Here is a 27,869-nt window from a genome sequence, read left to right on the forward strand (position 1 = left end):
ACTCCTCAGAGAGACACAACACAAGGCATATTAGCGGCTCCCCATTTCACAGCAACTTGGTCAGACATCAGGTGAGGCTCTTACACATAATCTTCTGACATGCGTGTGCATAGTTGGGCAAAATCTGGCAAGGCTTGAGCTTGTGGGCTGTTGGACTAAAGCATGGTGATGAAATTTTCCAATGTGCACCAAGCAGGATGCCTGAGAAACGGATTCAAACACTGCTGCCTACTAGCAGTGCCTCTCCGCCATTTCACATCCACAGATGGAGAAGCTCAAATGATGCTTCCATAATTAATAAGAGAGGAAGTTGACTTGAGTTTGCCCATCTCATCATGACCTAATTATCAACACAAGGTTGGCTGGGCGACTCTGAAGACACTTACTCCTACGCATGGATAAACTAATTTGGCTTGCAAAGACATTAAAATATTTTGTATTTTCAGTTGGCATATTTCCAAAGGCAGATTGCTTGGCTTCAAATAGGCAGTTCTGCAGTGGAAATAATTCTATAATAGGGTGTTTTGTGTTTCACACACCTCTATTGTCCTTGAGGGAGAAACTGTGGTTGTTGACAACATCAGGGGCCAATCTGAAGTGGAAGTGTTGGCGGTGGGCCATTTCGTCCTTATCCACAGCACTAACTGTCTCAATGAGCTGTAGAACAGAGAGTTCAAATCATGTCATGTTAAATGGTTAAAATGGCCAGGGCATGCCTATTTACAGCACTCCTAGTCACCACAAGTCAAGATTTCACAAGTCACCAGCCCAAGGATCAATCAAGTTACCAAACCATAGCTTTCATCATCAACTTTTGAGCTAAAATATGATTTAATTAGTTAACAAATAAACAGTGACTTACTTTGCCAGGGCTGACATTCTCACAAACAAACACTTCACTTAGAGTGACAAATTCTGGGGCGTTGTCATTCACATCTTTAACTTTGATATTGACTCGTACTTTTGCATCTTGGTGGTGGCCACCTGTAAATAGAACAGAAATCAAAGAGAAATGCAAATTAATGAATGTATAGGGGAGAGCAGGGCTAGTTGTCATATGGAAAAGTTGCTATACAGTATCACAGTATATGGGTTTAAGTCAAAAGTCCAATAACACAAATATGATTTTTCTGTACCAGCGGTTTTGCATGTTGGTTTCAAATACCTATAGAATTTCAAAAACCTCTTAAATCAGAATAATTTAAGTGAATACAGTTCTTCAAAATGTAAATATTTGATTACATAATATCATATTTTGGCTATAGCTGTTAGATAAACATGTCAACAATATAAAAACCACACTTAAAAACATTCAAACAAGTGTCAACTTTATAATGTTAGCAGATTTTAACCAAAAGGCATTATTATTATTATTATTATTATTATTATTCTATATTCTGCTTCTTCTTCTTCTTCTACTGTATAACTTACTCTAAAGTGCAACAAGATGCCACAAAAGTTTAATATGAGTTTGAATGGGCTATCCTTTTTCCTGGGCAATACCAGAAGAAATGTTCCGTAGCTTCTTGTAGTCAATGTGTGCAGATTCAAAATTAAACCTTCAGAAATATTTACAGAAGTAAAAAGTGTGACAATTAACCCCTGTCTCCCCTATTTGTATTCAGTATTTTGTATAAACTGAAGTTTTGGATTTAGTAGATGTCAGTGAATGACTTCAAACGAGACAGAACCAGAGCTGTTAAAGCTTCTGAAAAAGGACTCTTACCAAGAGTGTGCTCAATTGACTCCTATCTGAATCTGAAATGCTCAGGTTTTGTGAATACCTATAGTATGTTTCCAGACATGAGTGCATTCCACATAACAAAAGGACATTTTGTATGTGGCGCTCCAGACATTAATTTCAGATGCTTGAAATTAGCAAGACAGTGGAATGAAAAGGAAAATGTATGAGACTGAATCATTGAGTCCAACCAGACGCAAATGTTAACTGCACTATGAGGAGATCTGGAGCTAAAAAACAAACAAACTGGCTATTCTCTGTTGACCTCTCTCATCAACAAGGCATTTTCGTCTGCAGAACTGCCACTCACTAAATGTTTTTTTTTTTTGTTTTTGGAACCATTCTGAGTAAATTCTAACCGCTCAAAGTGCAATTGTGGTGAGAAGAATAGAATCTTAGAATGCTATTGTGAGATGCCGGTTGGCGCTGTTTTGGTGGCACGTGGGGGACCTTCACAATATTAGGCAGGTGTTTTTAATGTTGTGGCAGATCGGTGAATATACTGTGTAGGGCATCATTTGGAGTTTGAAAAGTTAACTGTGGATGTCTCTACTGCAATCATTCCGGTGGCATGGCGACACTGATCTTACCAATCTCTGTAGCACTGACAGAGATGTTGTGCCAAGCCTGTGCTTCCCGATCCAAGGGTCTTGTGGTCTTTATAGTGCCATCCTCTGGATTAATAGTGAAAAACTCTTCCAAGTCTGTGTAACGTGGGATCATATATCTGGAAGGAAAGAAAAATTAATTAAAATTATATATATTTTCATTCTCTTTTCCTTTCTCTTTGTATTTTGGAATTTTTATTTATTTATTGTATTGTTATTATTATTATTATTATTTTTTTATTCTTCACTCATAAAATTTGAATCATTTCATCCCTACCTTAATAACTCACCTCATGTCGTTCCAAACCCATTTGTCTTTCTTTATTTTTGGAACACTAAAGGAGATCTTAGGGAGAATGTTATGACCTGACAGCCTCAGTAGACATTCAGTGAAAGTGAATGGTGTCTGAGGCTGTCAGCCCCTAACATTCTGTGTTTTACAAAATAAAAAAGGGTTTAGAACAACTTGAGGGTGAGTAAATGACTACAGAATTTTATTTTGGGTAAAGATTCCCCAAAGAGTAAACAACTTTGTAGACTTTCATCAGGCACAAAGCACAGATAATACTGGTGGTCTTGACAAAAAACATAAACAGCCAAAGACAAATCATTTGTGCCTTGTTTTTAGAGGGAGCGGGTGTTACCTAATTGGGCTGTTTGCGATATCAGTGTCTTTGGCATGCACACGGCCAACCAGCGTGCCATCTGGGGAGTTCTCCTCCACCTCAAAGTTGTAGCTAGGAGCCATGAAGTTTGGGGGCTCATCTGCATCTTCTACTGCTATTTTCACAATGGTAGTATCTTTGTATGGACCCCAGGCAATGAAACGGGCATCCACATGTGTGTTGGAGGCTTCAACCTTCAGTGTGTATGATCGCTTGGTCTCAAAGTCCACAGGCTGAAAACAAGAAGTCATGACTCATTTTAATTTATACTATTTTTGATGGACGCTGTCAATAAAAAATAAATGAATAAAACATTAATAAATACAATTTTCAGGAATTCCTGTGCAGGTTCAAATATGTAATTTGACTGAATACTACATGGAGGACAAAATATTAATTACCAGCTATAAAGGGTTTGAGCAATAACTATAATCGTGAATATATTATCAATAAATCTACAGAAATAAAACAGAAAACACAAGTGGAACACAAAAGAAATGTAGGCATAGCATCACTCACCATTTATTTGCATTGATTTATATATATATATATATATATATATATATATATATATATATATACATACATACAATGAAAGTGAATTGTGATTGAGGTTGTTATTTTGCCTAACATCTCTGTTTGTGATGACTGGATGGAAGACAGTCATACAAGTTTTGAACCACACATGATTGAGTCCATGACATAATTGTTATTTTGGTTTTCATCCCTTTAATATCTAACCACATTTTGAAAAAGTCTAAAAGAAACACGTTTTGGAGAAACTGACTAGAGGGCAGTGTTGCAATACATTTGAGAAGGAGATGGAATTATATAAAGAAGCACGTAAAGCACAAGGATATCATGGATCTAGCAGACATTCAGTAGTAATGTTACAGATCACACTACTTCTCACAATTCTCAAATTTAACCCACATGCCATTTAAATGCAATCAAATGAAAAAACAACATTGTAAGAACAACTGTACTATGTACAACCATACACTAGTCATTTGGTCTGCTTCTGCATGGACAGTTTTCACACATCCGCCTGTGTTCTGATTAGCCTGTCTCACCCGTCACACCTCACGGTCACAAATTACTAAGTGAGAATTACACTTAAAGGGTACATATCAACTCAAATACACACTATCAAGTACACATTATGGCTAGCTCAGTTTTTGATTGGTTCAAAGTTATTTTTCTTGCTTTCTTGTTCCCTTTCCCCAACCTTATTGTTTTCTTTTCTTTGAATCTCTTTAATGGAGCTGCCAGCAGTGGAAACAAGTATGACCCAGTTCTTTCCTCCAACAGGTTGGAAACCATTCTCTGTTTATCCAGACAGAATGGGTTCCTCTCTTTTTCTTTCTCCCTCTTTTCCCCCTACTGCAATCCTTTATTTTGGCACCTAATAATTCCCAACTGAACATAATCAAGAGCAGATAATATTCATATTCACAATAATGCTACATATCTTCTTAATATTCAGCCTGTGTCGCTTGCCCACAGTTGAAACAGAATACTTGATTAAAACCCTGGCAATTCAGTCAGTAATTTCGACTTCAATTTTCAACATGCTTAGAAGAGCAAAAGGTGATAATTTCCCAAGAGGTGTATCAGCGAGGCATTGTGTTATTGAGTGAAGCAGCATTGCATCAAGCTGATTGTTGTTGGCATACCGTATTGTCTGTTCTCTCACCCTTCTGCTCGCTTCACCCCCTATTTACCTTTTTGGCAATCTGAAAAGGCACTGCTGTGGCCTGTGGACATGGTCTAAAAACCAAGCGAGGCTAACAATTACAGCCCCTTCCTCCAAACCTTTCATGCTCTATAAACACCTCTTTACACAAACAACATCCAAGATGCTGATGATTCACCAGGTTGCAAAGCTCAAACAAACAGAACAGTAATGCAATAATTATATACTGCATACATTTTCTGACTAATGACATAATATAGAATTGGAACTTAAGCTATGGGATGAAATAGAGCAGATCACCAGCAGGTGGCACTCTTATGGCTGCGGAAAGGGTCTCTTTGGCTCTCAGGCTGAAGCGGCTGAAGCTGGTTGGTGGCTTTCAGGCTGCTAGGGACACTGAGAGAATTCCTTTTAGCCATAGGCAGTGGGGGTATGGATGGGTGGCAGCCTAATCTGAGTGGCTGTGTAATTGTTTGCATAATCCAGGGCCTCAGAGCAAGGGAGGAATCGCCCATGCTCCAACCCAAACTTGCAGCACAGCATAGCCCAGATCAGCCCCCCTCAGATGGAGAAAGAGAACTAGCTATTGAAGTTAATGCTCAGCTCAGATATAATAAGGAAGGGAAGGCAATGTCTTTGCAATTCAAGAGTTGAATGGTGAAAAATCAATGCAGCCCGACTGCACAACCCAAGGCCACACATATGTGTATCTATGCAAATATGAATACAAATAAATAAGCAAATAAGCTATATGCAAATAGTTCCTCAAGAAAAGAAAAAGAGAGATAGGGAGTAAAATAGAAAACTTCAAATCAATGACAGAGCCCCTTCCCTAGGGGAGCCTTCAGTATTTGCAAACAAATGCATAGTGTGGTGGGATCCCGACAAGGAGACAAAGGGCCTTTCTGCCTGTCCACTAATCATCAAAAGTTTCCCTTTAAATAATAATTGGATTAAACTTTTTGTTGGGAGTTTAATATGAAAAACAAATGTCACTGACAATTTAGCTTGAGATGTGATTCATTTTAATATGCTCCAACTCATTTCTATGGTATCCGCAAACAGTGATTTGATGTCGTAAAACTCAAAGTGCTTAAATGACGTGAGAGCCGTTATATGATTGACTTCCATGACTCACATGATCAAAGTTGACAGTTACCCTTTCCCCCAAAATAAATGCTGCCCTCAAGTGTATCAGAGAAGCTCTTATATCTGAGTTGGGAAATTATTATTATAGCATGTCACACATTCAAGAAGAAATGCATTTCAAAAATCCACAATGAACGATGACAAAAGCACTTTTTTTCTAGTATGCCAGTACATAGCATAAATTAATACACCTATATCACTTTTACACAACCTATTTGATTTAGTAATGCATGGTATCTAACAGCTTATTAATATATTTGCTTAAAACACACAAACAAGGGTGAGTCAATATGTTTACATAAGTTTACTATACTATATAATTTACTATTTGTTCATATATAACACATTTATATAATTTAAATAAAGCACTGAAATTGATATAATTTTGCTAAGTTGTTACTTTCCATCAACGTGCCATGTCGACACATCCCTTCTGATGTCACATATTGGCAACTCTGGTATCATTTATAAAATCCTGCAACTTCTCTTGGCCATTAATTGCGATATTTCCGACACCACTTTAAGGTCGCAAAAGCTGGAGAGATTGATATCTCCTTTTAATCTCGCTACCCAACCCCCTCTGTTTTCCTCATGCTCACTTCCTTCCAATCGCATTCACACTTACATAACAAGGCATAGCATACACACATACTACTTTGGCAATGATCCACTCTATTGAAATCTCACACTCTACTAGTTCCCTTTGGCCCTCCTTACCTTCTTCAGTTTGATGACAGCCTCTTGGGTCTCAGAGTCCTTCGTGATCTCAAAGAAGTTCACACCATCTCCATCCAAAATGCGATAATCCACCAGTCCGTTCTCCGCCAGATCTGGATCTCTGGCCTTCAGTCGGCCAACCTCCTCTCCAGGAACCTTATCCTCTGAGACTGACATGGCATACACACCTGTGGAGGAGGAGAGTGATTGAGTCCCAGGAGCTCTCAGCAAGGGGGCCAGAAGTTAATATGGATTATAATATCTCTGATATTGAGGTGCTTCTAGCAGTAGCTATGTCACTGTACACATCACTGGTCTTCCTGTTCCTGTTTCTGACAGCACGCTGCACGAATGTTTGTAGCCTGCTTAGAATTGATTATTCTTATTCTTATTCTCTCGTTCATCTTTTTATCCTTTGTCAGTGTGTACGTGTTTTGGGTTTTTCCCCTTTTCTACTGTTTCGGCTGTTTATTTTACCTGTTGCTGCTTGCGCCTAGCTCGAGTCTGTGTTTTTAGCCAGCTAGCTTTTTTAGCATTGCTTATATATCTGTTTTCAGCCTTTAATCCTTAACATCTTCCTTTTTTCTGAGCACCCCCCCCCCCATTATTCACTTATCGCGAGACAACTGCGTGTATTTTCCACATATATCCGCTTTCTATTTTTATATTATACATGTGATCCTAAATAGGCAAGAGAATTATGTTGGCATTTGTGGAGTTGTATTAGCATGGTTTAGGTCATATTTAACAGACAGCTACCACTTCGTTTATGTAAATGAGGAATTGTCAAACCAAACAAAAGTAAAGTATGGAGTGCCACAGGTATCAGTTTTAGGGCCTCTGCTTTTCTCCTTCTATATGCTTCCCCTGGGAGATCATCAATACCCAACTTCATATTTCTTCAAACCTGATGAGATTTCACAATTCTCCAAATTAGCAGAGTGTGTCAATTAAATACAAGACTCGATGGCCAGAAATGTCCTTCTACTCAATTCCGACAAAATAGAGGTACTAATTATTGGACCATAAACCTCTAAAAATAAGCCACTAAAATATAATTTGACTCTCAATGGGTGTACTGATACATTATCTTCAACAGTGAATACCTTTTATATTTCATACCAATCTGTCCTTTGAAAATCAAACTACCAATATTTGTAGAACAGAATTCTTCCACCTAAGAAATTGTAGTGCTCTACGTTTAGGAGCGGGTTTGGTTATTAGCAGTAATTAATAATTATCAAAGATAATTATCAATTATTAAAATCAATAGAACATTGATTCGAATCAATGTTAGCTTTTTAATCCTTTAAATCAACAATCACCAAAGATAACCATCAATTATCAACATCAATATGGTATTAATTATTATAAAATACAATCATTAATGATTAAAATCAATGGAACATTGATTAGAATAAACGTCATGGTTACTGTTGTAACCTCCGTTCCCCGAGGAGAGGAACGAGACGTTGTGTAGAATGAAGTGACACAAGGGGTCTTCCTGGGATGCCAAATGTACCTCTGAACCTGAGAAAAGGCCAATGTTAAGTTGGAAGACAGAATTTGCATGACCCGCCCCGGGCATACGGGTATAAAGGGGAGCGGGGCAGCAAGCGCCAGTCAGGATTTTGCTATGAGGAGCTGAAAATATGGTACGGCCATTTACAGTGGTACGTCTAGTGCTGTGGCAGGAGGGACACAACGTCTCGTTCCTTCCCTCGGGGAACGAAGGTTACAACAGTAACCATGACATTCCCCTTCTGTCTCTCACTCGACGTTGTGTTGAATTAAGTGACACAAGGGGTCCCATCTAAAAATGCCATGCACTGAACGTGTTACGTGAACTGTCGAGACAGGTGCAAGCAGGCTACTGCGTGCTAGAGGCAACTGTGTCAGCTGCACATAGCCCTCCCCAACGCCCCCAAAGAGATGTCACATACAGACCTTAGGATCACCGCACCCCTGAGGTGGGGAACAGGCGCTACATGACTAGTCTCTCACATAGGACGTGAATCGGCTGGGGCTATCTTAAAGCTATGAAACATGTCGGGGAAGGCGGTCTTTCCCGGTCCTATTCTTTCAGGGGGAAAAGACCCCGCGGAGGCCACATCCTGCCCAGTCTAGGGGGAGGTAACGTGTGGCAAATACGCCACAAGGGTTGTGAAGCCGTACGTGGGAAATGGCACGGTGGTAGGCCCAGCCCAGTGCTCTGCAGATGTCTGCTAAGGAGGTGCCATGGGCCAGTGCCCATGAGGATGCCACACTTCTCGTAGGGTGTGCTCGAACCCGCAAGGGTGTGATAAGCTAAGGAAATAGCATCAATGACCCAGTGAGCTAATATCTGTTTGGAGATGGCGTCTTTCCCTTTCCGCCATCTGCCAAAGCAGATAAAGAGCTACTCAGAACATCTTGAACTCTGCGTATGCAAAGCACGTACCGGACACAGCAATGAGAAGGCTGGGTCTGCCTCCTCTCGGGGCAGCTTGCTTGCAGGCTCACGACCTGGTCCCTGAAGGGGGTCGTATGAACCTTGGGCACGTAGCCCGGTTGCGGCCTCAGGATAACGTGAGAATGTGCCGGACCGAACTCCAGGCAGGTGTCGCTCTTGATGGAACGCAATCAGGAGGGCCATCTTCAGGGAGAGGGCCTTGAGATCAACTGAATCAAGCAGCTCGAAGGGGGGTCTCTGAAGGCCCGAGAGCACCACAGAGAGATCCCAAGAGGGGAACAGGCTAGGCCGGGGAGGGTTAAGTCTCCGGGAGCCTTTCAGGAACCTGATAATCAAGTTGTGCATACCTAGGGACTTGCAATCTACTGTGTTGTGGTGGGCTGCGATAGCAGCTACATACACCTTAAGGGAGTCAGGGAATACCAGAGCGGGCATTGGGAGTTGTCTTGGGAGGCAAAGAGATCTATCTGTGCCTTGCCGAATTGGTTCCATATCGGCTGGACCACCTGGGGGTGGAGCCTCCACTCTCCGCTGGGTGAAACCTGCCGCCACAGGGTGTTCGCCATCGTGTTGCGGTTGCCAGGGATGCGAGTGGTGCGCAGCGACCTGAGTTGCGGCTGACTCCAAAGGAGGAGATGGCAGGCGAGTTGTAACATATGGCGAGAGCTCATGCCGCCTTGCCAATTAATATATGCTACCATCGTGGTGCTGTCTGAACGGATCAAGACGTGCTTGCCCCGGATTAGTGGGAGAAACCTCCGTAGGTCAAGAGATACAGCCAACAACTCTAGGCAGTTGATGTGCCCACACATTGCTGGGGACCTGTCCAGAGGGCAGCGGCAGCGTGCCTGTTGCACACGGTGTCCCAACCATGCCTCTGTGGTTACCACGACAAATCTGGACACTTGCTGCAAGGGGACTTTGGTCTGCAGAAAGCAGAGGTCTGTCCAAGGGTTGAAAGTCTGACGGCAAGAAGGGGTGATTGTCACACGGTATGTGTTGTGGTGCCATGCCCATCTCAGGACTCGAGTCTGTAGCCAGTGCTGAAACGGTCTCATATGCATCAACCTGAGCAGTGCGGCCGCGGGTGAGGAGGCCATATGCCCCCCAGGAGCCTCTGGAATTGTTTTAGAAGAACCACTGTGCCGGGCTCAAAGAGAGCGAGGCACCTGAGCACTGACTGAGCGTGCTCATTGGTGAGACGCGCTGTCATTGAGAATGAGTCTAACTTCATGCCGAGATAAGAGATGCTCTGAACCGGGACGAGCTTGCTTTTTTTCCAGTTGACCTGAAGCCCTAGACGGCTGAACACACAGTAACTCTGGAGTGGTGGTGGTGTAGTGGTCTAAGCACCATAACTGGTAATCTGGTAATCAGAAGAATGCTGGTTCGAGCCCCACAGCCACCACCATTGTGTCCTTGAGTAAGGCACTTAACTCCAGGTTGCTCCAGGGCTGTAATAAGGGCTCTGTAAGTCGCTTTGGATAAAAGTGTCTGCCAAATGCATAAATGCATAAATGTAAATGTAAACTCTCGAGAGTGAGCCAGGATGAGCCAATCATCGAGGTTGTTGAGTATCCAGTCGCTTTGGATAAAAGCGTCTGCCAAATGCATAAATGTAAATGATAAATGAGTATGCCCACTTCCCTTAGCGGGGCAAGAGCTGCCTATGCGATCTTCGTGAAGACGCGAGTGGACAGGGACAGGCCGAAGGGGAGGACCTTTTAATGATACGCCTGGCCGTCGAATGCGAACCTTAAGAAGGGTTCTACCCTTCAGGTCTACAGCGCTGAAACGAGGCGGGTGCCAGGCAAACTGAATCACATATGCGAGTCGGATGGTCCTGGCCAGCCAGCGCGACGGATTGGGAAGTGAAAGCCACGCATCCAAACTCCACACAAGGGGTACTAACGGGACGATCGCTTTTTACTGGGCAGGGCTTCGCGGCAGGGGGGGGATTTCTGTTCTTCGTGGCAGAAAAGTGTCATGGGTGCTGAGAAAAGACTCAAAGCACTTACCTTGCTCCACGCACCCGGCAGGGGGCGTGTTAGAGACAGAGGAAGCGGTACTAGAGAGGCGTCTTCGGAACTCGTCAGCGCCGGCCTGCCGGGGCTGAGCAATCGTGGGGCTAGAGGTGAGAGAACTGCATCCGGGGAGCCAGGACTTTAGAGTTTTGGGGCTGCGGTGCCGTGAGAACGGTGCACACCGGCTGGATAAGCCAGGGAGTGAGGTAATCGCTCTTTATTGAGAATGTGGGTGCCGCAGCCCGAAGACGGTGTGGCAAATGAAACAAGGATTCTCCTCCCGGCCATCCACTGGGGTACGGAGTGGTCTTGGTAACAGCTCCGGAGCGAACGTCTGACTGCCTCGGTTGCCCGTCTCAGGAGTGCTTCGGAGCATTCCTGGTCCTGGGAGGGGTCCTGGAGACAGCAGGACGTACGCCGCATGCAAGGTGTTCGACGCTGTGTAAATCCCCATGAACCACCCGCCCCCTGGCATGCTTGCTTGCTTCCGTCTGAGCTCGGGATGAGTGCGGCTCGCCTCACGGCCAGCCGGTATTCTCCCTTGAGCCCCCGGAATTGGATGACGACATCAGTTGAGGCGGAGCTACCTGTTGATTAGCCGCAGGGGGGATGCCCTCACCGAGCAGGCTGGGCACGCTGGTTTGACGGCCAACCTCTGAGAGCGAGGTCGGTGGCATAGCGCAGTTCACGCAGCACGTCGGGGTCGGAACTACCCAGGTGCAGATCTTTGAGTGCCTTGGCTTGGTGAACTTTCAGGAGAGCCATGGCATGCAGGGTGGAGGCGGCCTGTCCGGTGGCGCTGTAGACTTTTGAGGTAAGTGATGACGTCATTCTACGGGCTCTGGAGGGGAGTACCAGGCAGTCCCGGCAGGTGGCGGCATTCTCGGACACAAGTGGATCCAACCGCTCTGTCCACCTGGGGGACCTCCATGTACCCGTGGGCCACCCCGCCATCCAGGGTAGTTAGAGCGGACGAGCGTAGGGGTCGATTCCAGGCAGTAAAAGGTGCCCTCCACGACTGCGTCAGCTCGCCATGCACTTCCGGGAAGAACGGAACCGGGGGCGTGGCTATGAGCAGTGCCCTGACCCAAGGAACCGATCGAGTAGCCGTGGGGGGTGGGGGGGGTGGCGGAGGTTTCCAGTCCAGCCTCGTGCTCACGGCGGCCTGGGAAATCATAGCGCACAAAATGGTGGACGTGACTCGTGGAGAGTACATCACGCAAGATTTTCAGAGTGCTGATGAGAACCAAGAAATATGATCATATTAGCCTTATTTTATCATCGTTACATTGCCTTCCTGTTAAATTTCATATTAATTTTAAAATTCTGTTAACTACGTACAAAGCTTTGAATGGTCTAGTTCTGCAGTCCTTAAGTGACCTTATAGCATGCTATATTCCATCACATTTATTACGATCACAAAATTCTGGCCTGTTAATAGTTCCTAGAATAACAAAATACACAAAAGGAGGTAGATCCTTTTCATATTTGGCTCCTAATCTATAGTCTCCCTAGCACAGTTCGGAAAGCAGACACACTCACTCAGTTTAAGTCTAGACTAAAGACTAATCTATTTAGACAGGCATACACCTGATTTATCCATAAACTCACATTTAGGCTACTTTAGATAGGTTTGCCGGAACCAGAAACAGTGATCATGATCTATAACTCTGTAATAAATTTAATGGCATCTAGGCTAATATTATTTTATTTCTTTCCCTGACCCAACCTAAGGACTCCTATCCTGAGGTCACCAGAACCGGTTGGATCAAGCTCTATTCCTGCTTCGTGTCGCACTCCACTGCTACGTGTCGCTCTGTAATGATGAATAATAGCAGCTGAGGCCAGCCTAACATCACTTCAGTCTATTACGATGGACTTCAGAGGATGAACTAATGCCAACTCCAACCACAATGGGATACTTCATATGCCATTGTCTAAACCTTGGACTTAGGATAGACCTCACCAAAATGACCTGGTTGAACTGCGATACACCTGTCTGCATCACATCCATCTAATGATGGACTACACTCTTGAAATTGAATGCATAGACTATCAATTAATTGCCAACAAAACCCTTCATCAGCCAACTAACAAGGACAATTGCATATATGTGAACTTCTGCAGTTAATACAGGATGCACTTCAAAGACTTTAGTCATTAATCTTACAATTCATACAAAATCTTTGTTTAAAAATTGACCTTTAACACTTACTTAGTTTAATAATTTTAAACCATGACTTGCACTATACATAAGTAATATTGGCATTATATTTATGATGTTAGTCAGAGCGGAACTGGCCTTCACAATGAGTCTGGTTTCTCCAACGATTATTTTTATCCATTAACCAACATCTTATGGAGTTTGTGTTCCTTGCCACAGTCACATTGGGCTTGCTCACTGGGGTTATAAATACAATTATTATTTAATTACTTATTTTTAAACACAATTACAAATCGTTTTTGATCAAACTACACAATTATGACTCTTAAGACGTTATAAATATTACAGTTTTATCTTCTGTTAATGCTTGATCTTCTGTAAAGCTGCATTGCAATAATGTGTGTAGTGAAAGGCGGTATACAAACACAAATGACTTGACTTGAGTCACAGGCAAGAAAAATCATGATCACACTGCCCACCCAGGTGTATAGAGGCTGTTTGCCACACAAGTGCTACCTTCAGCTGCCTGGCACCTGTGAGCTCTTAGCTAGTGGGAACCTTAGTGACTGTATGTGCAAAATGTATTGTTTTGAGCTAAAGTGAGAGTCTATGTGTGTGTGAATGTGGTTGGGGGCGTGAAGATTATAACAGACACCTGCCTGAGGCTGGGGCCATCTGAAGGACCATATGACTCCACTCCCTGTCTGCTAAGAGCCAAAAGCTTCAGCTGCATTGACAAAAATAACTCCCACATGGTAAGGAGGTCATCATGAAGAAAGGCCAGTGCATGTAAATGGGTCTGCTTTTTCAATCAGCTCCTCAATAGTAATAAAAAGCAGCATTCACATCTGGACTTTTTTGTGAACTAATATAAATCTGAAAGCACACTCAGGCTGTGGTTTCAAAGTCTGTTTCTTATAGGACAAAAAACTCAAAATTGAGCCTAAAAGAGACAACTGACTGTTCAAGCTGCATGTCCTAAGAAAATGGAACCACATTACATATCAGAAGCTCACATTCTCATCCGTATTCTGAGCCAGACTGCTGTCCACATTATAAAAGCTTCTCCCTGAACTTTTCCATCATGCAGTAGGATCAAATCTACTGGTGCAGTAGATTTAAGGATCTGCCAGCCTAAGCTATTCATTGTGGGCAATAACCTTCTAATGTACAGTTTATTTTGGTCCGTGAGTAACGGTCTATAGCGCCACAAAAAACAGGGCTTGGGTAGAAACTGCAGCTCTGGGACCATGCTGCATTCTGCTTAAGTCAGTGAAAAGCTTCAAGTCCCTTTGCTGCCAACCCTGAGGATCAAAGCGCACAAAAAAGCAAAAGCTCGGAGGAGATTTATATGGCCGATTACTGCAACAAAAAACAAATCTATGCGCTTAGTGCGCAGAATAATATCACATTGGCAACATGCGAATGCTAGCTAATGCTGCCTATTCCTGCTCTCTTCAGTATACACAAAAACTGTAAATATTTTATCCAGCCTTTCACTCTCAAAAGACTTGATGTCATCATGATTGTGCTGAACGTTTAATGAACATTTGAGTAATTAAGTGGTGATATTTTCATGTTAACATCTGTAGTTCGTATTAGCATATTCTGACTTGGACCTGAAGGGCTTGTCAATGTTAATATGTGGTTTGAGAACTGAAGTGTCAAGAAAAATGAGCTGTACACTGGCTAACAGCAAACTCTTCTCCCTTGGTGCATTCACAGCAGAGGTCAAAGTGTAGCCAGCCAAAGAGCATGGCATGGCCAAAGTGACTGTAATAAAACTTGATAGGGATGGAGGGGGGATGGAAAAAGATGGATGGATGGATAGAGAGGGTAAAAGAGAGGGTAAAAGTGAGGGAAAAGAGATCACATGTATAATATAAAGAAGAAATTATCTCACCCTGAGCAAATTTAGGAGGGTTGTCATTGACATCGGTCAGGGTGATTTTAACCTGAGTGGTACCTGACAACCCACCCATGTGTCCACCCATGTCCTTGGCTTGGATGACAACATCATATTCCTGCCTGGCCTCTCTGTCCATGTTGGGAAGAGCTGTTCGGATTACTCCTGCAGAAACACACACAAATAAATGACATGCTCAGATAATAAACAATCATCCAGGGCCTGCTATGATCTTACGATTTAGGACATTGCTGTAAATCAAGTCTGTGTGACAGGTGACTGTCCAGTCCAAATGCACAGCTTCCAAACAGATGTGATTTTCAAATGACTAAAATTCCTGATTTCAATTGACACTTTACTCTGCTAGTTGACATCCAGCTCTGATAAGAATTTGTTGATCTCATTATTTGCTGAGGTTCATTAAGCACTTAATGTATTCCCCCATATTGAAAAAGTAATTCATGTGGGACAGTTGTATGTTGGCTTTGTTAGTACCTTACAGATAAGCCTGGGGTGAATTGGAAATACCAGCACTGCACAGGATCAGGCAAAATATCCAGCTTTAGTTTATTAGCAGCATCTGCTCTATCCCTTTTGACTGCCACTGGGACATTGTAGGACTAATCTGACCACAGGTTAATTTAGCTCTGAGAATGCAAGGTGCACTCATGAAGCGTGAAAGACTACCCTCCTCATTCCCAATCATCACACCATGGTAATTGAATTGAAGCCAAACATGAATTTGCTCGTGATGCATATTTGAAGGCATGGTTAGCTACACATACAAAACATTGAACCAGTAAAACACCATTACTGGGGACTGTACCTGTTTGTGGTTCCACAGAAAAATAAGGCTGGCCCTGTAGGATGCTGTACACAAGCCTGGCACTGTTGCCGTATGTGGGGTCATCTGCATCTGTGGCAGTGACCTTTATAACTGATGTACCTGAAGAAGAAGGCAATAATGTTGACTCAAAAGCAAAAAAAATAGGGATCCAACACTTTTGGATACTTGCCCCAAAGTGTGAAAGATTTCCCAGTCAGAGATACACCACCCACCGACATTCACAGCACAGAATAATAGAGATTTTGCAACATAGCAATTTCTCATGTTATGAACTAGAGTTTGAATGCCCTTAAGAGTATTTCAGAATGGGCAGAGTTTAAAACCAAGAAGAGATGATCTGATGAACATCTCAGGTGCCATTCTCAATCTCAAGCCCATCTTTGCCTCAGGCTGCATGTGAGTTTTAACTTCAACTAAGCAAATTTTCCTGAAATCTGATTCTTTTTACCCACATAAATCAATTTACCCACTATGTTTACCAACTTGTCTAACACTATTTGGAACTGACATGGCCAAAACTGACCTTTCCAGGATCCCAGCAGAGCTGTGAATGGGGGTATCGGGGTAAAAGATTGTTACCTCATGACAGGAGAGCATTAATGATGATGTATTACATAGTGAAAAAAGCAGTAAACACATTCAGATACACACAAACAAATGTAGGTGCACAAACACACATACACCTAGATAAGTCAGCAGTCTGACTGCAAAAAAACAGTTGAAACAAGAGTACCGACTCACTTTCTGAGAGTCAGGTTTCAGCTGTTTTTAATAATGCATGAGGAACAAGTTGTCAGGCATAGTTTCATAGAGAAAGAGAATGAACTTGACAAAAATGCTTTTCCAGAGGTCCAGACTCACCAACGTTGGACATCTCAGCCACACGTGCATAGTAAGGCCCGTGAAGGAACTCTGGAGGATTGTCGTTGATGTCCTGCACCTTGACAATGAACTCTGAAGGAGGCTCCAGAGGTTTGTTGGTATCTCTGGCCACAGCCTGGGCATTAAGGGTGTACTGGGCCTGTTCTTCTCTATCCAAAGTCTTTGTGGCATGAATGTTGCCAGTTTTGTCATCAATGACAAAAATAGTGCCTGCTCCCTCGCCTGAGAGAATGTATTTAATATTTCCATTTCCTGAATCGACGTCCGAATGAAGCTGGAAGGAAAGACAGTGAGAGAAAATATGTTAGTTAAAGTTTTCCAATAACAATGAGTACACCCATATAGACTATGTGGTAACCTGAAAGGAACACTGACTCTGAGGTAGAATGCTTTTAGCTGATCTTCAGTGACCCATGATACCATCTTCACTAGAGTATCACATTAACACACTCATAACTTACACTAATATACATGATAGCCTGCTGCATCAGCTGTGTGTTCAGCAGGGGAAAATGCTTCTACTGAGTCCAAATGTTCATTACTCTCAAGCAAACATCAACTTTTCACATAAAATGAGAGCAGACCTCATTTTATTGATGCTTTATTGTTTATGCTGCACACATACTTTTTAAAACTGTTTTGAATTAAGGGATGTTGATTACACTGGTTAAAATGAAATTAAACTCCTGACACAGAAGATCCCTACTCAATACGTTTAAACCTTCAGTTCAGTTCAGGTAGGAATTAAAATTCCAATGTGCTGTAGGTTGGCCATGTAACTATCAGGTAGGCCCATATATCATCCATTTCCCTTATGCAAGAACCAAAGGGGACTGCACAATTATTAAAAAGGAAATCCAATTTATAACCTTTAATCAAGTAGGCCACTGATTGCTTTTGTAGAACAAATGGAGGATATTGCAAGGACTCTGTCTATAATGAAAACCCCACTGACTTTCATTCACAGCGTAACCTTAAGAGAAAAGAGGGGGAGCGAAGGAGAGAACGAGTATAAGGACAACAATAAATGAGTGTGAAAGTTGCTTACCCGACCTACTAAGACGGGATCTGGGCCTGTGTACTCCTCAATGACAAAGAACTGGTTCCAGACCCAACCACGTTTGGAGCGGTGAAGCACCTGGCCCTCTTTGCCCCTCTCTCTCTGTCTGTGTAAAGAGAGATGATGGCGATGGCCGTGCTCATGTGAAACTGAGACATGGTATGTTGCTGCTGCTGTTGTCCATAGTGCAGCACCCAAACACAAGAAGAACACCTGCAGTCTCAGTCCCTCCCTCATCCTGCACACACTCTCCACTTCCTCTGGGCCTTCCTGTTCACAGCCCTCTGAGTATTAAGGTCCAGAGATAATCTGGTATAGTCTCTAAAGGGGTTGAGGGGTTGAAGTCAAGTGGACAAGGGTTGCAGACCTCACCAGATTTGACTTCCCACGCAGATATCCATCACAAAGTTGTACTTTGCCTCTCTTTCTCCCTCTCTATATGGACCTTAGTCTGAAAAATGTGAATAGACATGTCATTGGTCACATAAGTGAGCACAGAGTATGCATTTAAAACATGGGTTTCAGACCACACTGGATTCAAAGTTAATTTGACTGTTGAAATGTATTAATTAATTGTGTAACTGTGTACCCTGAACTAATTAAGCATATGAGGTTATAAGCCCATACGCTATTATTCAATTAGGCATTACGCAGTCAGTGGTCTACAAGCAAGCAATACTTGTTACAGCAAGTTATTCTCCATGATGCAGAATATAAACCACAAGGCTCAACAGGGATCACGGCTGTTTATTTCAGAAAGTAATGTACAAGAACTTTGTCTCATTCCCAAGGAAAACAGCTTCAGAATAAATAAAAAACATATACAGTACGTATTAAGTGTGTGGTCAATCACCTTTTCCAGAGTTCGTCTCTGTCAATGGCATCCCTTTCCAAATCTCTATCCTGTGTAATCACTTGTCATGTAACACATCCCATAATTAACCACTTGAGGTGTTGGGTGAAATTCTATAATGGTTGTTCATCGCTCTCTGTCTGGGTGTAGGTGGAAGTGGTATGGGAGTTAGGCCCATGGGTATTTTCTCATCCACTGAGCCACTTACAACCTTCAGCTTTGACAACAACCACCACGGTGGCCTGTCGCACCCACACACACACTCTTACGCATACACTGCAACATTCAAATCCTCACTTCATAGACGTAGGAAGCAGGGGTTTTTAAAAGTGGGAAAGGCAGTTGAGGGGTGGATAAGAGAGAGAGACTCAAAACCTAACCAATCCCCAGTCTGCAAATCTAAGCTCGTAAATATTTGTCAAATAAAGTTCATCCAGAGGAGAACTAGGTGCCCTAACTCTGTCAGGACATATAATGATTAAATTATATTGCTTCATGCTGTTCTCAGTCTTGGCTGTAAATTGGCAGTGGCGCTGGTGAAAAAAGACATTCCATTATTGACTGGCCACCAAAATGTCAACATGCTCCTTTAGTTGGAGTGGTTTTACAACCTCTAAAGCCTTCTTCTCAAGGGTGTTTCCTGTGGAATCTAGATCAGTTACTTTGCTTAAAGGAATATTCCTGGTTACGTACAATTTAAGCTCAATCAACATTATTTGTGGCATAATGTTGATTACCACAAATAATAATTTCATTCCTCATTTTCTTAAAAAATAAAAGCAAAAAACAATGTTACAATGAGGCACTTTCAATAGAAGTTCCCTTTCATAAAGCTACACTTATGATGCTGCGCTGAGTGGAACAACTTTAGGTGTGACCAGCTGTGAATATGTGTGCAACACGTCAATGAAAATTATATAAATGATTATTATAGCCTCTGCCGGTGACATCATCGGATGCACCTGTAGCAGGGCTATAAATAGATGCTTCACCGGTGCATCGTCAGATCGTTTGTCTTCAGATCACTCTGTCTATGTGTGCTTCATGAGCCTGTCAGAAACTTTTCTTCTTTCCTCTGTAAGGAGTTAGATTTTTTAGGCAGTGCGCAGATGCCTTTCTCTTCTTTCTCAAAAAAAAAAAAAGAAGAAAAAAAAAGGAGAAAATGACTGAAAGACAGAGCAAGTGGTGTGTGTTCCCTTGTCTAAGCTCTATGGCTGAGAGGGACACATATCAGTTTCCAGGCTTCAATTAGACTGGCCACCCGAACAAGAGACCCTCAAATGCTCCAAGTTCTGTCTGGTGGTCAGGGGAAGGAACACCTCATCAGTCCCTTTCCTTATTTGATGACCTCCATGACGAGCTCTCTCGTTCATGGAAGAAACCTTATACTTCCCGTGTCTACGTGCCCTCAACGTCTATATATTCGACTATCGTGGGTGCTGAGACAAAGGGGTATTCGGTGATGCAAGTTGAAGAGAAACTTGCGGGTTATCTCTCGCCGGGTTTGGCATCATCGTTAAAAAGACCCTGTCTCCCCACAAAGCCGTGCAGGACTACTTCCACGCTAGTAGGGAAGGCTTATCAGGCAGCAGGTCAGGCTGGTGCTGCCCTGCACACTATGGCAGTGTTACAGGCATACCAGGCTGATCTGCTGAAGGACCTGAGTGCGGGTACCACGCTCGATGAGGAGGCTATCTCCGAGCTTCTTTGAGCCAAGGATCTATCTCTCTGTGCGACCAAGCAGATGGCCCGTGCCATTGGCCGGTCTATGTCTGCTTTATTCAGCACGGAGAGACACTTATGGCTCAACCTATCGGGCATCAGAGATAAGGACACAGTTTTCCTTCTTGATGCCCCAGTTTCTGGCTTATTTGGGGACGCTATGAATATAGTAATCACCGGGTTCCAGGAGGCGAAAAATCACGAGGAAGCATTCAGGCAGTTTCTTCCTCGCAGCACTCGGGGGGAGTGGCCATCAGCCACCCAGACCCGCTAGAAGGGAGGCTCAGAAACAAAGAGTGGCAAGTCGTGCTCCCCCTCGTAAAGACTTGGGACAGGCTCATCGCCCTCAGCAGCCCCCAAAGCAAGACCTCAGGGGAGTAATTTCTAAAAAGAGAAAACCCTGAAGGTCTTGCCCCCAGTCTTGTGGGGGTGGCCCCCCTCGGGACGAGGTGTGTGTATTATCCTCTTCGACCCTCCCAGTACCCCCACAAAACCTCTCCATTCCCGCCGCCTCTGGTGTTTCGGGAGTTAGAGGCTTCCAGCGAAATATTGGGTGTACCGTTGCTTCCTGCCTTATTCGACATACCCTCAACAGGAAGTGTCAAAATTAATACCATATCAGAAAACCTGGCAGCATGGAAACTTCTGCCAGGTATTTCTATGTGGGTCCTAAGAACAGTAGAAAATGGCTACAGAATTACATTTGCTCGCCGCCCTCCATGTTTCAACGGCGTGGTTTCCACTACCGTGAAACCAGAGCAGACATGTCTACTGGTGAAAGAACTGCAAAATCTCTTAGTCAAAGGGGCCATAGAACATGTTCCCCTTCCAGAGAAAGAGTCAGGTTTTTACAGCAAATACTTCCTGGTTCCCAAGAAGGGTGGGGGGTTGTGTCCGATCTTAGATCTTTGAGGCTTGAATCACTCAGTCAGGGCGTTTAAGTTCAAGATGCTAACTATCAAGACAGTCATGTCACAAATCCAACATCACGATTGGCTGGTCACGATCGATCGGTCACGATCGATCTATACTTTCATATAGAAATTTTGCCAAAACAAAGGAAGTTCCTGTTTTTTCCTGAAATGTATGTCTTTAAACCCACCAAAATTTTGCCCCATTCCACATAAATTGTCTCTGGTTACTTGACTGTAACCCTTGTTCCCTGATAAAAGTGGAACGAAATGCTGCGCTGAGTTAGCGCTTTGGGAACAACTTTAGGTGTGTCCAGCTGTGAATATGTGTGCGACACATCAATGAACATTGACCGGAATTCATAGCCTCTGCCGGTGACATCATTGGATACACCTGTAGCAGGGCTATAAATAGATGCGTCACAGGTGCATCGTCAGGTATTTTGTATGAAGAGTAGTCCTGGGGCATCCCAGTGCGGCAATGAAGCGCAGCATCTCGTTTCGCTTTTATCAGGAAACAAGGGTTACAGTCAAGTAACCCGAGACGTTCCCTTTTAAAAAGCTACACTTATGATATTGCACTGAGTTATCGCTTTGGGAACGAGAATACCCACGCCGCCGCACTGTGGATGTCCGGACCCCTTACGGTTGTGTAGTGTGCTCACAAGAGCGCGAGAGGTCTCAGACATGAGCTAGTGATGTCGACATAAGAGCACGGAGTGGCATGAACATAATAAGGAGGGACAAGTCTAACTTGTATTTATTTATTTATTGGTAATCAACATTATGCCACAAATGCTGTTGATTGAGCTTGAAACCGGAATATTTCTTTAATCAACATGGCTGGTGTAGAGATACAAGGAACTCATTGGTGAAGGACATTTTTCATCAATGCAATATCAAAGAAAAATGCTATAAATTAAACCAGAAAGGCACACAAAGCATCTCCTTGTTTGAGGCTAAGATTATGTAACTGACATATATTGCACTCTATAGAAAGAAACACTTTGATATAGACTGCATATCTCTCAAAAAAGCTCCATCTGTACTATGTTAGAATGAGACTGGACACATCTAATGTCTTGGAGACATCTCTTCATTTTCAGGGCCTTTTCTTATTCAACATATGAAGAAAAACTCTGTTTAAACCACCACCATTTATGATTTGTGAAAAAAATAGATGATTACAGAAAATGGTTAAACCCCAGACTGATGTATTCCAGGCCTGACTACAACTTTTGTACAGCAAACCAAGTCTACAGTAGAGTCACTCAAATATGATAAATAATTTGCATATACAACCACATCTTTAACAGTGATGCAGTAAGTTATTTGTTGATACAGATGATGCTGCCACAGCCTGTAATTACTAGTTTAGTGGAATATTTTCAGTGGAATATATTACAAATCCCTTAAAAACAATATTGAATAATACGCTATAAAATGCCAAGACCTTAATCACAATACAGAGTTATGGACTCAGTTGCCATTGTAAGAGCCTGAAATCAAAGTACCCTCTCCTGAGAATTGTTAGATTGCCTCAACCAGTAAAAATTTAAGAAATAAATAACTGGATGGATGGATGGCCAAATGGACTAACGGACAGACAGACAGATGTATAGATGATAGATACATTTCAAAATCATACAATCCTCAGAAGAAATGTCAAACTGTATCCAAAAGCTATTTTATGACCTATTGCAAGCATTCAGAAGTCTAAGAAATATATAATTGTGTATCATATCTTCTGAGACCTGAGTGATTAAAATCTATTTTGTTCTTTGCACAGTATTTTCAGTTAACAGCCACTTACCCTGTTGGTTTATGAATTTTAGCAGCTATCGCTAAACGAAAACAGAAAATTACAGAAATTCAGCTGCAAGCACACTCTGCTTCTCTGGACCTTCAACCATGAAGTTAGTATCTAAAGAAAAGTAATTTGGGAGCAAACACTAATGTGACAATGATTCCACTCAAATTTTCCCTTTACGTCGCTCTATCTTTTTACATTTTACTCACATCAAATTCACTGTTCTAGGACCAGTCTAAGAAACACCTGCATAGAACTAAGCAATAAATATAATTCATCTCTGTGTAGATGTGATATATGTTACAGTCTGCTTGCTCCCTCAGCAGCTATACACACAATTTTTTTACATAGAGTCTCTGAGTTTGCATTTGTATCTACAGTACAGCATGTATACACATGTCCACATCAAGTATATTAAATCTAAAAAGGTAAGCAGTAAGCATCTAAGTGATAGATTTGGGGGATACCGTACTGATACTAACATTCTACCGCAAGTTATGCATTAGCTGGCTAACCAGTGTAAGATGTTGTGTAGCGTTAACTGATAATGTATGATGGCATTTGGATTGTGTAAAATAGCTTCTTGCTATTGTGCTACTATAACAAATCATGTCCAGTCTACTTTTATGCTTTATCTTTATATATGATATATATATATATATATATATATATATATATATATATATATCCTCCTTTATTGTAATAACCCATTAAGCAAATTCACAATAAAATAACAAAAGCAATAGCCAGTTTCAAACAGAAAGCCAGGTTTTTTTTTTTTTTTTTATAATAAAGTTCATTATGATAATACAAAGCTTTGCAAATCACAGAGAAAAGGATGTCACATGTTTATGTTTATTTAACCAGAGTGTGTTTAGAGCTGTAGCTAGTTTAATAATTTATTTCACACTACATCTGTATGCTTCGGTTCCGGTCCGCTTGGCAGCTAAGTGTCCATAAGTTGAATGGAAACATTTGCAGAGCCCTTTGAAGCAGCTGTTTATGAGCACTTCAGTTTGGAACAGCCATTCAACACGGTGGCCATAATTGTACTGTTGTAAATAAAACTGGTGTTGAGCAGGTAGAATTCAATGAAGCTGTCAGCTGAGGATTTGTGAGGCATCTATGTCTCAAACTAGAGACACTGATGTACTTATTCTCTTGTTTAGTTGTACATTTGGCCTTCCACATCTCTTTCTGTCCTTGTTAGAGCTAGATGTCATTTGTCTTTGAAGAATGCAGTATACACCTTTGTATGAAATCTTTCAAAAAATGTCAAGCATTGTATAGCCTTCATTCAAAAAAAATAATTATTGACTGATGAGTTTCTAGGGAAAGCTGTTTCTTTTTTGCCATTTCTGACCTAATATTGACCTTAAGACATGCCAGTATATTGCATAATGTGGCCAAGGCCTGATTAACACCTGAGAGGTCCATGGGCTGACACCTCCACCCGCTCTACTTCATCTATTTATAATAAGCCATGACTTGTGTCATGAAAAAAAAATCAGCTTTGGAGACGCAGGGAACTTAATTACCTCCAGTGAGAAAGTACAATAATCAAACAAATGCTGTCATAGCCTGTCCTTCTTGCTTAACAGTGATAAATTGATACAGAGCCACACTTGCATGCAAATTCAACCACATGCATGAATCCATTGCATAAGTTGTCGACCATAAAAACATACATTTTAAAATTTTCTTTATTAGTTATTTTATTTTACATATGCCAGAACTGAGGGCTATTTAAAGTCTTAAGTCATATCAACTCATTACAACTTTGAACCTATAGATAGAAAGTTTGTTAATAACATAAACTGTCCTTCTGTAAATATTTCTACTAACTATAACACAAATAAAAATATACAGGCGACATCTACGATTCCTTTTCTTTGCATCTTTACATTCTTTGTCTTTCCATTGATTTCGAGTTCACTTGCACCATGAAAGGCAATATACAAATCAGTTTCAGTACATACAATACTCACATTCTGACATTCTAGGAGCGCTTTTTCCTAGTCTTTCTTAATCTTAAAAATAGGCTAATAGGCCTATATAATAATAATAAACTATATAAAACATTTACTAAAATTTGATAGTTCTGTTTTAGTTCTGTTTTCTCACTGATATCTTGCACAGACCTTCATCTATGCCACGGCATAGTAGTGTGCCATAAAAGATTGTCAGGTGTGCGGTGGAAAATTATCAAAATCCACAAAATAAATCAGGACTCCAGACTGTGACTAAATATTTTCCCAAACAGTGTAATGAAACTTTGCAAGAGGTCACACTTGTGTGACTACAAAGTTGGCCGACTCTGTCGTTTTTTGTTGCGGATGAGTAATGTTAAAAGGCAAACATTCTAAACGCAAAAGGAAACAGGCTCTACCTGGATCAGTCAGCGTGGCTCAAGGCTCAATCGTCAGATCAGTGCAGAGACGTGCATTTACACGTCTGGTCTCGAGCAGATCATCATGATCGGTGCTTCGAGAAGCACAGGTTGGGTCGCGGATTCAGCATTGATTATTTGTTTAAAACCTCTATGAAAAACAAAAATAATTTGTCAATGAATAAACAATTTAAAATTGCCCCAACATTCTAAACAGCATTCTGTGTAAAATCTTTTCTAATGCTCTCTGACCATTCATTCAACATTAAAAAAATAATTGTCTGGAGCACTGTAAATAAATCCATAAATAAAAAATGTATATGCTGTGGTATTGCAAGAAATAATTAGCATGAACAAATCTAAAATTAGAATTCGAATTTTCATTACCCAATAAGCGCTCTTGTCAGCTGTGACCTCATTATACAGCGTACCTATGTTACTTGTTTTTTGCATAGCTGAATTTCAAACATTACAAGTAAACACGCTGCTAAGATGGACAGAAAACATGGACAAGTTCTTGAAAAGGAAAACTTTCGATGATGGTTTTGTTGGATAGTGGTGTGCAGTGGGATTGTTTATTCATAATAAAAATTTTTAGTTTGCCATGGCAGAAAAATGGTTGGGAAACACTGGATTAAGGAATAGCTTAAAGAAAGAAAAAAAAAAAAAAACCCTATAACGCTATTATCTTTCATTTATGCAAAGATGCTTTTCCCTCCTGAAATGTGTTTCTGAACAATGCAATGCATTTTTAAACGCAAGGAAAAATATCATAATCGCAATATCTAGCTTTTTTTGTTCAAATTGCACAGATAGCTAGCATACTCTCATCTTGTACATGCTCATCGTCCTTAATCCTGTTTTCCTCTGTACCTGTGTCTTCCTATGCCTCCTCATCACACACTGATCTCGCCCAGACATTGCCAGATGTACCCGTCACACCAATCTAGGTAAAAACAATTTAGCAAGGCAAAGACAGCTAGCTTGTCCTACTAAGGAAAGATAAAATATGATAGATAGAAAGATAGATAGCGTATCCACCTCCTGAGTCAATGGGACTGGAGTAAACATTTACAATATTTTCCTTTATTATTTTAATAATTTGAGATGTTTGGCACTGAAGCCAACACTACAGCCTCTCTTTATTCTCTATCTTTCTTTACTTTTCTTTTTTTAAGCTCCACTACAGGACCACCAAAACTCCATTATTACATTTGTACCCCAACAAACCTCACATAAATATGAACTACTGCTAATGTGGGAAATGGTTCGGTGCTAAATACCGACCTCTGATTGGTCCATACTATTTCTGGGAATCAAAAGCCAATAAGCTATTTATTTATAAAATGTTAATAAAATGCCATCCATTGGCTAAGAGAAAGTGGACGTGCCTCAGACTGAATCTCTGCAAGTGGGATTCAGCTATTTCAAAACGCTTCTTTAATTATTTCCTCTTGTCAGCCAGAGGCCCTTAGACATCAGAGGCCACTGGGCACCGGCCCAATTGGCCCAGTTGTTGATCTGACCTTGACTGTGGCAACTCAAAAACAAACACAAAGACAAGGTCAAACTTCATTTAACAAACCAAACAGCTTTCAATAGTCATCAGTGTTTGATATAATGGCAAGTGAATTTCTATAACCAAATTAACAGTTTATCATGATTACTCAAGGATAAGGTGTTGGAGTGATGGCTGCTGGAAATGGGGCCTGTCTAGATTTGATCAAAAATGCCTTTTTTCAAATAGTGATGGTGCTGTTTTTTTACATCAGTAATGTCCTGACTATACTTTGTGATCAGCTGAATGCCACTTTGTTGAAGTACCAATTTCCTTCCAAAACAGAAACATCTGTACATTATTCCAAACCTTTGCCCACATTGTATATACAGTGTATATATAACTTTAAATAATCATTGAGCAGTTAATACAGTGTGTATTACTCATGTGAATCCTACTGATTGAGTGAGACATGAAGTCATTAACAACACATTTTAATGTCATATTAGTTTATGTTTTACATGTAGCATCCTCATAATTAACTCTACCTCTAAATGCCTCACTTAGCAGTGTTGCGGGTGTCTGAATGTTTGCAAACAAGTCATTGCTCAGTTTTTTTAGACTTCTTTTTGGCTCTAAGCGAAGAACTAGGAAGCAGTCCGCGAGTGTTTTGGGGCCCTAACACATGACCTTGAGTGGCTTTTGCTTAAAATGAGGGCAATGATCAATAAATGGTTAAATTTAATAATTATTTTGCCAGGAAATTATGCATTAG

General features: G+C 41.6%; 1 protein-coding gene across 2 annotated transcripts in view; it reads right to left on the reverse strand.

Annotated features, from left to right (window-relative positions):
• The window catches only part of LOC127646516 (cadherin-11-like), a 109,751-nt gene that overhangs the window by 26,912 nt on the left and 54,970 nt on the right, over nucleotides 1-27,869 (reverse strand). For both annotated transcript variants that reach the window (XM_052130244.1, XM_052130254.1), the window contains exons 2-10: nucleotides 17,900-18,362; nucleotides 16,831-17,125; nucleotides 15,949-16,068; nucleotides 15,120-15,287; nucleotides 6,577-6,764; nucleotides 2,994-3,247; nucleotides 2,332-2,468; nucleotides 863-984; nucleotides 540-657 (exon numbers count right to left, since the gene is read on the reverse strand). In XM_052130244.1, the coding sequence (XP_051986204.1) occupies nucleotides 540-657; nucleotides 863-984; nucleotides 2,332-2,468; nucleotides 2,994-3,247; nucleotides 6,577-6,764; nucleotides 15,120-15,287; nucleotides 15,949-16,068; nucleotides 16,831-17,125; nucleotides 17,900-18,148 (1,651 nt within the window). In that variant the 5' untranslated portion in view covers nucleotides 18,149-18,362. The remainder of the gene's footprint in view (nucleotides 1-539; nucleotides 658-862; nucleotides 985-2,331; nucleotides 2,469-2,993; nucleotides 3,248-6,576; nucleotides 6,765-15,119; nucleotides 15,288-15,948; nucleotides 16,069-16,830; nucleotides 17,126-17,899; nucleotides 18,363-27,869) is intronic.

This window comes from Xyrauchen texanus, chromosome 1, assembly GCF_025860055.1.
Source record: "Xyrauchen texanus isolate HMW12.3.18 chromosome 1, RBS_HiC_50CHRs, whole genome shotgun sequence".
Lineage (NCBI taxonomy): Eukaryota > Metazoa > Chordata > Actinopteri > Cypriniformes > Catostomidae > Xyrauchen > Xyrauchen texanus.